Source organism: Myotis myotis, unplaced genomic scaffold (assembly GCF_014108235.1).
Source record: "Myotis myotis isolate mMyoMyo1 unplaced genomic scaffold, mMyoMyo1.p scaffold_m19_p_2, whole genome shotgun sequence".
In the NCBI taxonomy this organism is placed as follows: Eukaryota; Metazoa; Chordata; class Mammalia; order Chiroptera; family Vespertilionidae; genus Myotis; species Myotis myotis.
The window spans coordinates 110969778-110984817 of record NW_023416324.1 but is presented as its reverse complement, the minus strand read 5'-3'; the positions used below and the strand labels follow the sequence as shown (position 1 = coordinate 110984817).

The 15040-nt window shown below is 41.5% G+C and overlaps 1 protein-coding gene across 4 annotated transcripts in view; it reads left to right on the top strand.

The window, feature by feature from the left end:
• Positions 1-15040, top strand: part of LOC118675148 (ceruloplasmin) — a 101985-nt gene that overhangs the window by 12550 nt on the left and 74395 nt on the right. For all 4 annotated transcript variants that reach the window (XR_004973817.1, XM_036347360.1, XM_036347361.1 and 1 more), the window contains exons 2-6: positions 2291-2538; positions 4738-4950; positions 11057-11230; positions 12817-13071; positions 14600-14771. Coding sequence is in view for 3 of the 4 variants with exons in the window: in XM_036347360.1 (XP_036203253.1) it covers positions 2291-2538; positions 4738-4950; positions 11057-11230; positions 12817-13071; positions 14600-14771 (1062 nt within the window). In the remaining variant the exon portion in view is untranslated. The remainder of the gene's footprint in view (positions 1-2290; positions 2539-4737; positions 4951-11056; positions 11231-12816; positions 13072-14599; positions 14772-15040) is intronic.

Sequence of the window (15040 nt, the reverse complement as noted above, 5' to 3'; positions counted from 1 at the left end):
CAGAATCAGAATCAATGGGTTTGGGGCTCAGGAACTTGCTTTTTTATCAAGTCCCACCATAGATTCCTATACACATTAAACTTAAGAAAATTCAGGCTAGAGCCCTAGATTTTTAAAAGCTAGGTCTTTAAACTCTGCAGCAATGAAAGTACAGAGCTCCCAGACGAGCTGTGTTCTTGTCTTGAAGAAGGGAAGGAAAAATCTCTCTCACTCTTTCTGATGAGCTCACAGCTGAAAAAACAAGAGGATGTTTATCCTCACTCAGATTATTTGGACCTCACAGGGTTGAGTGGAAAATGGTAAGGCATCAAAGGTCCCTGAGACAAAAGTATTCAATACACACACACACACCCCACAAACACCCCACAAACACAAACCCCAGATCATCAGCCTGAGTGTGAGCAGTTTTTATTCTCCTGGAGGAGACTTAGGTTGCTCGGTTGTGGATGGACTTGCCAAAGTCCAGTTTGAAGTGGGTCCTCCCAAATCATGAGATTGCAGTGCCCACAGCTCCCACCGAGCTATCAGTTCCAAAGTTTGAATACCAAACTCACTTTCTTTCTTTTCCTCTCTTGTGTTTTTTTTTTTGTTGTTGTTGCTGCTTGTTTTGTTTTGTTTTTCTTGACTACTATTTACTTTGCTTATATTTTTAGGAAAGTTTTAAGCAACTGTTAATCAGCTACTAATCAGAATACAAACATTCAATGTTCAAGAATTCTCGGTAGCAAGGGATTAAAAAAACAGACAAGGGTAGTTTTTTATTCTTTTAATAAATTTATTGGGGTGACATTGGTTAATATGATCATGCAGGTTTCAGGTGTGGGTTTCTATGTTACAAGATCTGTATATTGCAGTGTGTGTCCACCACCCAAGTCAAATTTCCCATCACCATATATTAAGACCCTCTTTTCCCCTTACCCCACACTGCTGTTCATGTCCAGAGTTTTAATTTTATATCCCACATATGAGTGAAATCATATGGTTCTTAGCTTTTTCTGACTGACTTATTTCACTTAAGCATAATGTTCTCATGGTCCATCCATGTTGTTGCAAATAGCAGTATTTCATCTTTTCTTATGGCTGAGTAGTATTCCATTGCGTATATTTGGCATATTCTTTATCCAGTACTCTATTGCAAGACACTTTTGTTGTTTCCATGTTTTGGCCATGGTGAATAATGCTGCAATGAACATAGGGGTGCGTATAACTTTGCGAATACGTGTTTTTGAGTTTTTTGGGTATATACCCAGGAGTGGATTGCTGGGTCGTATGATAGTTCTATTCTTAATTTGTTGAGGAATCACCAGACTGCTTTCCATAGTGGTTATACCAGTCTACATTCCCATTTCTCCACAACCTCAACACTTGTTATTACTTGTCTTGTTGATAATGTCCACCCTTACAGGTGGGAGGTGGTATCTCATTATAGTTTTGATTTGCATTTCCATAATTGCTAGTGACATTGACCATCTATTGGCTGTTCGTAAGACTTCTTAGAAGAGGTGTCTGTTCAGGTCCTCTGCCCAATTATTTTATTGGGTTGTTTCTTTGGTGTTGAGTTTTATGAGTTCTTTATATATTTTGGAGATTAAACCTTTGTTAGAGCCACTGTTTGCAAATATCATCTCCCATCTAGTTGGCTGCCTCTTTGTTTTGTTGTCAGGTGGGGTTGTTGTTGTTGTTTTGTTTGTTTTTGTTATTTTTGCTGTGCAGGTTTTTAGTTTGATATAGTCCTATTCATTTATTTTTGCCAAAGGTAATTTAAAAACCTAAACACATTGAACACATCATTCCAAACTTGAGTAAGTGCTGCTAAAAGAAATAAAGAATGATAGAATTAATTTATCATTAATTTTACTTTATTTAGGAAACAATATACATATACACAAATATCCAAATTGATTGCTCATACACTCAAATTTTTCCAGTAGGTGAAAGGCATACCATAAGTGAGAAATGTCGTAACTACTTTATCTTAATATTTCACTTTACTTTACATTCTATTCCATAATACCTCTGTGTTTTAGTATAAAAATCTTGCAGGAAACACTGGTACACTGCATCATATTTTTATGGCACCTTTACAGGTTGTTCTTGGCCACATACCTGGGACACTTCACATAATGAAATTAACAGGGCTAAGTGCCAGCTCTCCTCTTCATTTTCTGGAGGCACCCCTCCAACAATAGGCAGACATTTAATGTGAAAGGTCAGTAATGCCTCTTAATTATAATGTTACTCCCAGAAATTATGGCTTCTGATAGAGTAAGTGTTTTCTTTCCCTTTGCAGGGAACATTCGAACATCTATCTTCAGAATGGCACGGATAGAATTGGAAGAGTATACAAGAAGGCCCTTTATCTTCAGTACACAGATGGAACCTTTACGACAGCGATAGAAAAACCTGCATGGCTGGGATTTTTAGGCCCTATTATCAAAGCAGAAACTGGAGATACTGTTTATGTACACTTAAAAAACTTTGCCTCTAGGCCCTACACTTTTCATTCGCATGGAATAATTTACTATAAAGAACACGAGGGTAAGTTCAGCTCATACTCTATCTGGAATTTCCTCTCACTTTTCTGTAGGAACACTTTTTAATTTCTAAGACTATGAACTCTACTCTTAGATAAGACCTGTAACTATGTTATTTAGCTCCAAACTATTTTATTAACTATTTTGGCTCATCATAATAATGTCATGTTTCTCTTGGATGTGATTGTGTAAAGTATGAATGTGATGGGATTACTGGGTGGACACATAGTGAGAGGCAGTGAGAGTTGGGACATCCCTCCCAGTGTCCAATTTCTTTCCAGCCAAATAGTCAGAATAAGAAAAATAGGTGGTGTGCATGAAGGTCTAGAAAAGGCAAAAGTCCAGAAGGAAGAAACAGGACTCAAGACAGGGAATGTCTTATCTTTGAAGACAGTAAACCCACTGTGGCCATTGTCACTTCCCACCCTAACTTTGGATAAACTGTGGCAGCTAAAGCAGCATGGGTACTCTCACAGGTCAGCCAAATAGTGCACTTGGATGCATGGCCTCAGAGTCACATCTGAGACACAATTAACCAAAAGGTCCTTTAAATATAGGACTTGCAAGCCTTAGGTTTGGTGACTGCCGTCTCATCCTTAGTACTTGATGATGATAATGATGATGAAAAAAGCAAGGGCTTCAAAACTGATAGACCAAGGTTCGAGGGCAACCTTGTCTTTTACTGGCTTTGTGCAAGTTGTTTAAATTCTTTGTGCTTCAGTTTCCTCATGTATAAAATAGGGGCAATGATTAGTACATAGTGATAACTGGAACGGTGAGCTGAGAGTTTTCCCCAGGGTCAAGTCTCACAAAGACGAAGAATGAGCTCCATGGACCAATAGATTTAAGCAAAAGTGTGGAAAATTTATTACAAGCAGATTCAGCCTCCCCACATGGGGAGGAGGGCCCAATAATGGGCTTCCCATGAAGCCTTGTAGTCCAGGGGTATATATTTGCTACAAGCCTGCTCTATGTCTGCCTGTGTCACTACCTGATTGATTTCCTCGTTGTTCTTGCCCAGCAATGGACCTGAACTTTCCCTGTTTCTATGTGTCAGTACACCTTAGTGCAGGCCCTCCCTTGGTTTCCCATGCCTCCCACTCTGTGTCCAAAAACATTCTATTATTTCAGCATGGTTGGTTTCTGTGATTAGGCTTGCTCAAACTGCCGTGTCTACCCCTGCCTATGTTCTACCTGCCTTTGTTTCCCACTGGACCCCTGCCCTGTTTCCCTGCATTTCAAGCTAATGTCTCTCAATAGTAATATCTCAATAAATATCATCTATCATCATAAGCAAAAATGCTGAGGCCATTATACAGTTCATTGAAATTATAAGAATCAAGTCAGAAAATTAAGATAAAGTTAGATTTTTTAATTAATAGTATTTTTCTTAGTCTTGTTTTAGAAGGTGAATGTTTTAACCACATATTTTTGTTTCTTTTTCTGAACCCAACAATTATATTCATAGCATAGAAGCTGAATACTATCTTATTTCTTTTTTACAGTTTTATTCATCATTTTTAAGGTATTATAATTGTATTGTGGCTATGTTAAAAAAAAAGAGTTCTTATGTTTTAGAGACACATACTTGAGTATTTATTAATGAAATGATATGATGTCCAGGACTTGCTTTAAAATATATAGATGGTGATGGACATAAGAGTGGGTGGGATATAGATGAAACAAGACTGGCCTTGAGTTCATCATTGTTAAAGCTGGGTTGATGGGTGCATGGAGGTTCATCATATTATTCTCTCAACATGCATGAGTTCAGAAATTTACAAAATTTAAACTAAAACCCTTTTTTAAATCCCATGGTTATTTCACAGGCAAAAATCTGGTATCGTATAAAAAGTTCCAAATTATAAGAGAGCATAGCTATTTTGTTCATACTTCCATACCATGACTCTAGAACAAGAGTGGTTCTTTAAATTATAAACTGTCACTATGCTCCTGACATATCCATTACAGCTCTCTGAAGACTCAGTCAAGTATGAAAAATGGTAAAATTTTCTGTGAAGCTTCAAGACATTCTAGACTCTCATTCCTCTATGATCAAATAGGACATCACTGCATCCCCAAGAGGACAGACTAGTATGCAAGATGTTGAATAAATATTTGTTGAATAAATTTGTAAATATCTATTCTCTCATTCAAGTTCAAACACATTCAAGTTGCAATTTCATTGCATGTTGCTTCCTAGGAGCCATCTACCCTGATAACACCACAGATTTCCACAAAGCAGATGACAAAGTGCACCCAGGTGAGCAGTACACATACAGGCTTCATGCTACCCAAGAACAAAGTCCTGCTGAAGAAGACGCCAATTGTGTAACCAGAATCTATCACTCCCACATTGATGCCCCAAGAGATATTGCCTCAGGACTCATTGGACCTTTAATACTCTGCAAAAAAGGTACACTGTCTCACTTTTACTCAGAATGTATAACCCCAAAACAAGTGATAGGGAGGTGGTTTGTTTTTTAAGTAAAAGTCAAGTTGTGACTGAATAGGTAAAGTAGAGAGGCAGTAAATCTAGAAAAGGAGGGAAGAGCAGGGCAGGAGAAGGAGAAGAAGTGATAAATGGAATGGGCATTCACATATATTGCTAAGCTGCAGAAGGTTGCTCTCCTTGGGAACACGTTTGGTGTATCTAATTTCATAATGGTGTTGAAGACATGTGTGACTTTACCCAATGTGATTCCCTTAGTGGCTCTCCACGGTGATAGATCTGTGGTTATCTGTTTTGTGTTGGTAAACCCTATATAATAAAAGAGAAACATGTAAATTGACCATCCCTTCACTACACTCACCAGCCAAACAGGGTGAATATGCAAATTAACCCGACAAAGATGGTGGGTTAATTTGCATACACAGGCACTGGGCGGAGAGGAGAAGCAGGAGAGCTGGCAGCTTGGGGGGACGTGGCTCCCTCGGTCACTCCCTTGGGAGGCCGTGGCTCCCTCGGTCGCTCCCAGGGCAGGGAGCACCAAGAATTCTGGAAATAGTAGTTCTGATGGCAGCCCTAAGACTGGAAGTGGAATCCCAGAGTGTAGGGAGCACCAGGAATGCTGGGAATTGTAGTTCTGGTGGCAGATGGATCTCCTAGATCCATCCCAGGGGTGGGCAAAGTTTTTTTTTGCTTTATTTATTTATTTATTTATTTTTAATATATTTTTATTGATTAAGATATTACATATGTGTCCTTGTCCCCACGTTACCCTCTACCCCCCCCCCCCGCTCATGCCCTCACCCCCCCCCCCCCCGTTGTCCGTGTCCATTGGTTAGGCCTATATGCCTGCATGTAAGTCCTTTGGTTGATCTTTCCCCCTTACCCCCACCCTCCCCTACCCTCCCTCCAAAGCCCGACAGTCCAATCAATGCCTTTCCGTCTCTGGATCAGTCCTTGTTCATCAGTTTATGTTGTTCATTATATTCCACAAATGAGTGAGATCATGTGGTATTTATCTGCTCTCCAGTTCCATCCATGCTGTGGCAAATGGTAAGAGTTCCTTTTTCTTCTTCCTCTTCTTAAAGAATACCTTTCAGCATTTCATATAATGCTGGTTTGGTGGTGATGAACTCCTTTAGCTTTTTCTTATCTGTGAAGCTCTTTATCTGACCTTCTATTCTGAATGATAGCTTTGCTGGATAAAGTAATCTTGGTTGCAGGTTCATGCTATTCATCACTTTGAATATTTCTTGCCACTCCCTTCTGGCCTGCATGGTTTCTGTTGAGAAATCAGCTGACAGTCGTATGGGTACTCCCTTGTAGGTAACTGACTGTCTTTCTCTTGCTGCTTTTAAGATTCTCTCTTTGTCTTTTGCTCTTGGCATTTTAATTATGATGTGTCTTGGTGTGGTCCTCTTTGGATTCCTTTTGTTTGGGGTTCTCTGAGCTTCCTGGACTTGGAAGTCTATTTCTTTCACCAGGTGGGGGAAGTTTTCTGTCATTATTTCTTCAAATAGGTTTTCAATATCTTGCCCTCTCTCTTCTTCTGGTACCCCTATAATTCTGATGTTGGTATGCTTGAAGTTGTCCCAGAGGCTCCTTACACTATCTTCCTATTTTTGGAATCTCTTTTCTTTTTTCTTTTTCAGTTGGGTATTTTTTGTTTCTTTGTATTTCAAATCTTTGACTTGATTCTTGGGATCCTCTTGTCTGCTGTTGGATCTCCGTAGATTATTCTTTATTTCAGTCAGTGTATGCTTAATTTCTAGTTGGTCCTTTTTCATGTCCTCCATGGTCTCACTATACTTATTGAGGGACTCATTAAATTTATCGGCGGTTTCCATAAAATTCTTGAAAAACCTTATAAACGTGGCCTTGAACTCTATATCCAGTCATTTGCTTTCCTCCATTTCTGCCATTTGTGACCTGTTTCTTTGTCTCCGCATTTTGGCTGCTTCCCTGTGTTGATAGAGTGGCTTTGTGTGCTAGGTGTCCTCTAGGGCCCAGTGGCTCAGCCTCCCCAGTTACCTGAGGTGGACACTCTTGGTGCACCCCCTCGTGGGCTTTGTGCACAGTCTTGTTGTAGCTATGCCTTGGTTGTTGTAGGATCACTGGGAATTGACCTCCAGGCCAATTGGCAGCGAGAATCAGCTGTGTCTGCAGTGGGAGAACTTCTGTGCTGGAGACACCCTTCTGGGGCAAGACTTGCTTCAGTGGGGCTTTGGTGCTCACTGAGACTGCACCCTGAGTGTGTCCCTTATGGATCTGAGGAGTTGTGATCTGGATGGTTCCCCTCTGACCACTGGGTACAGTGGCTCTTGGATCTAAGGAGGTGCTAATTTAGCCTCTGCCTGAGGTTACACAGCAGGAACTACAAAGAGAACTGCATATTCCCCTTCCTTTTTTTTGGAGTTTGGAAGTGCCCTGATGATGCTCAGCTGTGTAGCAATGCAAGCTGCTGTGGGGCCTTGGGCCTTCTCTTGGAAGCTCTGGGTCTATCTGGCCCGGCTGCGGTTAGGTAATTACAGGTTGCAAATGGCCGGGGCATTCATATGCAAAAGCCTCTGCCGCAGCCTGGGCGGGGCGGGGTCTCAAGAAATCAAAGGGTGGAGAAAGCAGCTATGGCGGAGCCTCAGCCCCGCCCTAAGGAGTCGCGAGTCCCAGTGTCCCGGCAATGGCTGCAAGCACCTCTGAGGGAAAGCCGCTCTCAAGCTCGCCCGCTGCCAGACAGTCCAGTTTCTCCCCGTATGAGTCCTGGGTCCCCAGAGACTTCCCGGAACCGGATTTCAGAGCCCTCGGGAGCTTGTGTCTCCCTCCGGATTCACAAAGACAGCCGCGTCCTCAGGTGCCAGACCCTTTCCGAGCGCGCGAGCCCCCGTACCTCTGCACTTCACCTCCGCAGCTCCTCCCGCTCGCAGTGTGCTTTTCTTTCCTTCTAGTTGTAGAATTTACACTCAGCCAGCCCTCCTGTAGTTCTGGATGGTGTCCACCTTGTGTTTTTGATGCATTTATCGATTGTTGTGGGAAGCAGCAATTTCCCGGTGTTTATCTATGCTGCCATCTTAGTTTTGCTTTGGGTGGGCAAAGTTTTTGACTCGAGGGCCACAATGGGTTCTTAAACTGGACCAGAGGGCCGGAACAAAAGCATGGATGGAGTGCTTGTGTGAACTAATATAAATTCAAAGTAAACATCATTACATAAAAGGGTACGGTCTTTTTTTTTTTTTAGTTTTATTCATTTCCAACGGGCTGGATCCGGCCCCCGGGCCGTAGTTTGCCAATGGCTATCCTAGATACTAGAGCAGCCATGGGCAAACTATGGCCCACAGGCCGGATCCGGCCCATTTGAAATGAATAAAACTAAAAAAAAAAAAAGACCGTACCCTTTTATGTAATGATGTTTACTTTGAATTTATATTAGTTCACACAAGCACTCCATCCATGCTTTTGTTCCGGCCCTCCAGTCCAGTTTAAGAACCCATTGTGGCCCTCGAGTCAAAAAGTTTTCCCACCCCTGCACTAGAGCAAAGTGAGCCTGGAGCAAGTTACTGTTGCAGTGGGGGATGGAGGGAAAGCAAAGATGAGAGACATAAGTAAAATCAGAGTGTCTAGGAAAAATTAAAGGGAAGATAACCTAAAACTTCCAAGAAATCTCCACCAATGAAGCAAAAAAAAAAAAAAAAAAAAAAAAAAGCCTCTATTATTCAGTGAGCAACAAACCAAACTGGGTTGGGGGTCTCAGACGATTTGTTCATATGATTGCAAAGACAGACAGAAACTCCCGGATTGGAAAGGGCTCCCAGGAGGGCTCCCAGATTGGAGAGGGTGCAGGTTGGGCTGAAGGACCAACCCCACTCCCTCACCCTCCATGCATGAATCTTCGTGCACCTGGCCCCTAGTATAATATAATAGTCTCTATTTCTATCTTTTTTTACATTTTTTAAATTTATTTCGGAAAGGAAGGGAGAGGGAGAGAGAAATAGAAACATCAATGATGAGAGAGAATCATTTATTGGCAGCCTCCTGCATGCCCCACACTGGGGATCAAGCCCACAACGTGGGCTTGTGCCCTGACTGGGAATCGAACCATGACCTCCTGGTTCATAGGTTGAAATTCAACCACTGAGCCACGCCTAAATATCTATTATAAATAGATAAATATTATCTATTTATAATATCATGAAAAAGACAACATAAATCAACAGCTTGATATATAATTCTTACTTTAACAATCATTAGTTACCTTTAAAGACTTGTCTCAGCTTGTGGCTATATGAACCACATACCTATTATGAAAATACTAGAGGCCCCGTGCACAAAACTTTGTGCACTTGGGGGGGGTCCCTCAGCCCAGCTTGTGCCCTCTCGTAGTCTGGGACCCCTTGGGGGATGTCCACCTGCTGTCTTAGGCCCACTACCCAGGGGATTGGGCCTAAGCTGCAGTCGGACATCCTTAGCACTGCTGAGGAGGTGGGAGAGGCTCCCACCACCACCACTGTACTGGCAGCCATCAGCCTGGCTTGTGGCTGAGCAGAGCTCCCCCTGTGGGAGAACACTGACCACCAGAAGGCAGCTCCTGCATTGACCACTGGCCCCTTGTGGTCAGTGTGTGTCATAGTGACCAGTCATTCGCAGTCATTCTGCTGTTAGGGTAAATTTGGATATTACCTTTTATTATATAGGATAGAGGCCTGGTGCATGGGTGGGGGCCGGCTGGTTTGCCCTGAAGGGTGTCCCTCATCAAGGTGGGGGTCACACTTGTGTGCCTGGCCAGCCTGGGTGAGGGGCTGATGGCTGTTTGAAGGCTGGTCACACCCACTTCAGGGTGTGGGTCCCCACTGGGGTGCCTGGCCAGCCTGGGTGAGGGGCTGATGGGTGTTTGCAGACTGGTCAAGCCCCCCCCCCCAGTGGGGACCCTCACCCCATGGTTGTTTGACCAGCCTGGGTGAGGGACTGATGGCTGTTTTCAGGCTGGCCACACCCCCTTTCAGGTGGGGGGTCCCCACTGGGGTGCCTGGCCAGTCTGGGTGAGGGGCTAAGGTACATTTTCAGGCTGGTCAAGTTCCCCCCCTCCCCCCCTCCCCCCCGGCGACGGAAGCTCCCAGCCTCTTCTTTTTTTCTTTCTTTTTTTTTTCTTCTGGGATTTATTTACCTTCTATAATTGAAACTTTGTAGCCTTGAGAGGAGCTCAGAGCTGGCCAGGGCAGGCGGGAGGGAAGCTTGGCTTCCTCCATTGCCAGGGGCAGCCCACGTCTCCTGCTCACTCCAGCTCCGTGGCTATGGCCAGCTGAAAGCAGATATCTGGGGTTTGTTTACCTTCTATAATTGAAATTTTGTTGCTCTGAGTGGAGCTCAGAGTCGCCACAGCAGGCGGGAAGCTTGGCTTCCTCCATCATTGGGGCAACCAAGCCTCCTGCTTGCTCCAGCTCCATGGCTGCCAGCTGCCATCTTGGTTGGGTTAATTTGCATATAGTTGCTCTGATTGGTTGGTGGGCGTGGCTTAAGGCATAGCAAAGGTATGGTCATTTTGCATGTTTGTCTTTTATTAGTGTAGATATATACAACTTTGAATTGACATTAGCCAAAGAGCATTTAATAGTTATGTGGTTAATGAACATCCAGATATATGAGTGCCTGCCAAGCCCAGGACACTAAATATTAAACTTCCTAAGTGTTTCCAATTATATAAAACAGGAGTGACTAGTCCAGATTTGTGGATTATTAAGAAAATAGATTATTTTAAAAATGTTAAACTATAAATTACATGTTAAAATACATTGCTAAAGCCCAGCCAGCATGGGTCAATGGTTGAGCATTAACCTATGAACCAGGAGGTTGAGTTCAATTCCCCACATGCCTATGTAGTGGCTCCATGCCCCGTGAGGGGCATGTGGGAGGCGGCCCAATCAATAATTCTCTCTCATCATTGATGTTTCTATCTCTCTCTCCTTCTCCCTTCTTCTCTGAAATCAATAAAAATATATATCTATTTAAAAAGAGTAAAATTTAAGAGCTTTAAAAACTACATGCTAAAGATTAAGTTATACTAAAATAGCAATTTTTACTTCAGATTCTCTGGATAAAGAAAAAGAAAAAAATATTGACCAAGAATTTGTAGTGATGTTTTCTGTGGTGGATGAAAATTTCAGCTGGTACCTAGATGACAACATTAAAACCTACTGCTCCAAACCAGAGAAAGTTGACAAAGACAACGAAGACTTCCAGGAGAGTAACAGAATGTATTGTAAGATTACCAGAGACATGTTAACTTTATCATATTGCTCTTGACCCATTAATTCTGCTATCTTTATTCCCTCATATGAATAAGTAGTTTCTAACCTGTGGTTCTGATAACAAAACATATTGGACATGCAACTTCATATTCAGCTAAACAAGTCAATTCACAACTATTGGACAGGTAAAGCCAGATTCACCAAATTATTCCCAAACTGCTAGGGAAAAAAACATCATCAATTATGGATTAATGCATATGGATGTCATATTTCTATATTTATTTATCTTCCAAACTCTAAAAATTATTTTAGGCAGCCTTAAATTATTAAACTAAATGCTTAAAATTATCCTTATATTGTAAAGCATTGAACTATACTTAGGAAAATAGTTCTAAAATAGTTCTTCTACATTTACATTGTCCCTCCTCACTTTGCATCATTTTGTCTATATTTCAGTTCATTTTATTTCTTCTAGAAATGTTTTCTTTACTGCCTAGGCTTCTCTTTAATTCTCAGAGACCAAATTATGAGCTCAGAAAGATTTTCTGTCATTCAATTAGAATTTACTTACATAAGAAATCAAATCCCTTAACACCAACTAGACCAATAAGTTTTAAATTTTGTTTGCTTGTGTTTTGCTTCTTCAAAATAAGCTTTACTAAGAAACTGAGAACACAAAAATAATTGTACTACCAAAACAGAAAACTTACTAAGAAAGTACAGATTTTGTTTCCAACATTTGCTTATTCTGGCTGGAAGATCCTCTTTCCATACTTTAATCCTGCCTCTGTTATGTGTCAACACAAACAAATGTTAGAAACAAATACTCAAAATTTAGTCTGGAGAGGTCTGGAGAGGTACCTCAGTTGCAGCAGGTGCTTTCACGGTGTTTCCCAGTACCAATTTCCATTAATCTCAAGGACCACCCACTATGAACAGTGACCCTAAGTTTCTTCAAAGGGCTTCAGGCCATTCTGCTTCTAAACTTTTAGGTCTTTGTGACTCTGGTCACTGCTCCCTAACTTCCTTCCTCTGTATTTCTTTTTTTCTTCTCCACATCTCTTCTCATCTTTTCTGTTTCCTTTGGAATCAGAAACCAAAGCTGATCAAACAAATTGCTTATTATAAAAGCAACTTATATGTATTGTAGAAAATTGTATCTGATAGTCAAAAAGAAATCATCAATACTACCACCAATAACACAATTAATGATCGATTACTAAATAACCATCAGTCTTTTTTTCTATTCACTGTCTGTGTGTATGTTTCACATATATGCACACATTTGTATTTAGAAAGAAACACACATATATACCAAGGTGTATAGTCTATGACAAAAAAAGCAAATGGGTTTCACCTTCAGTGTTGGGTTCATCTGCTAATACTGTGTCAACAAGAATCCTGAGGCTGAATTCAGGTCCAAATTAAAGAGTGTTGTGATCAATTAGTAATGTCTGATGTGGGTATGAGAGAGAGAGGAATAGTAGCATATGTTCCAGGTCTTTTCTATTCCAAATTGATTTACTTCTGTAGAGGTAACTATCACTATCCCAGCGACCAGTGTCTATTAGTCTCAATCACTACTCTTGACTTACAGCTGTGAATGGACATGCTTTTGGAAGTCTCCCAGGACTCTCCATGTGCGCAGAGGACAGAGTGAAATGGTATCTTTTTGGTATGGGTAATGAAGTTGATGTGCACGCAGCTTTCTTCCACGGCCAAACATTGACTAACAAGAACTACCGTGTTGATACAATCAATCTTTTTCCTGCCACCCTTGTTGATGCTTTTATGGTGGCCCAGACCCCTGGAGAATGGATGCTCAGCTGTCAGAATCTAAACCATCTGAAAGGTAGGACATCTTTACCTGAAATAAGCTGTCAGCTAAAAATAGGAGTCATGTCTCAGTTACACTACTTAATGAGGTAATCATTAGGAATCAGAAACCAAAAGCTGAATATCCTTGCAATGATAGGAACTTTGAATTGGTAACTTAATTTTATTCCTATGATGGTATACAACATCCTATATAATAAAAGCCTAATATGCTAAGTGTCCGGTCGCCTGGTCCTCCATTCAACCAATCAAAGCATAATATGCTAATGATATGCTAAGGCTGCTCAACCACTCGCTATGATGTGCACTGACCACAAGGGGGAAGACAGTAGACCAGTCGTCCAGTCGCTATGACGTGCACTAACCATCAGGGGGCAGATGCTCCGACTGGTAGGTTAGATTGCTGCTGGGGTCCAGCTGATCGGGACTGAGCGAGACTGGTTGGAGATGCCCTGGAGCCCTCCTGCAGTCCCTCCCTGGCTGGCCAATCTCCTGTGTCCCTCCCCGGCCCTGATCATGCACCAGCGGGGTCCCTCGACCTGGCCTGCGCCCTCTCGCAATCCGGGACCCCCCAGGGGATGTCAGAGAACCAGTTCCAGCCCAATCCCACAGGCCAGACCAAGGAACCCCACTGATGCATGAATTTGTGCACCAGGCCTCTAGTAATGTAATAAGAAAGACTGAAAGACTAGAACATTTATGAAATAATGAAATCTGAAAATATATTAATTTTGGAAAAGAACAATTGGCCCTGAAAATATAGTACTGTCCTAAAAGTATAATACTGTATATAGTTCCTCAGCTTTGAAAAATACACAATATTGTAAACACCATAATATTTCTATATTGTGCTGAAAATTAGCCTGTTTGTTTTTTACTTGGTTCTATCAAATATAGACAATTTTGTTTTTTATTTGAGTCCAGCTACTTCTTGGTTTAACTTGATAAATTCCTTCCCCATCTTTTCATATGATGTGATAAAACATTCTTAGTTTTTGAAAAATATTAATTTGAAATATTCATTTCCTGAAGAAAATTAGGTTTAATGTGGATCTTTGAGTATGTTACTTTGACCTTCAAACGTAATCTCACCTATCAAATGTGATCTTGGCAGCAGAAGGGCTAGTGTAACAGGTATACAACCATTTGGTGTGAGAGAACAATAATTATAGATGTTCATTCTATTATACCTCCTCTACCTCACCCTACCTCTTAAAATATGGCAGAGACTCTCTTCTTCAATGATCTATTAATGTGTCTTTTTTTATCATTAAAAGACCTCCTATGTGAAAGCCCACAGAAACTAGCACCATATTTTTGAAAACACTACTGATTAATATCTATTCTCTATATAGTATAATCTAAATAATGGTCTTAATTTTCCATCAGTAATAACTTATTTATAACTGTGCTATAGTTTATAATATTGTTTCTAGCTATCTATTTCTTCAGTTTCCACCTATCGCTTCACCAGCAGTGTTTACAAGGCAGCAGAGAGAGACACATTGGATCCATTAACACATCTTTTCCTGTGTGGTTTTCAGCTGGTTTGCAGGCCTTTTTCCAAGTACAAGACTGTAACAAGACTTCATCAGAGGGCAGTATCCATGGGAAGCATGTTAGACACTACTACATTGCTGCTGAGGAAGTCATCTGGAACTATGCACCATCTGGCATAGACACCTTCACCAAAGAAAACTTAACAACACCTGGAAGGTAATTCAGAAAAAAAAAAAAAAAGACTAATATTTTAAAACTAGAGGCCTGGTGCACAAAATAGTGCATGGATAGGGTCCCTAGGCCTAGTCAGCAATCAGGGCTGATCGGGGTCTAATGGCTGCTGACTGGGGCCTTTCTTCCAGCTGCCGGCCAGGGCCTTCCTTCATTCCATGCCACCCCCTGGTGGTCATCACACATCATAAGGAGTGATCGAACTCCCAGTCTCCCGATCAAACTCCTGAGGGGACAATTTGCATATTAGGTTT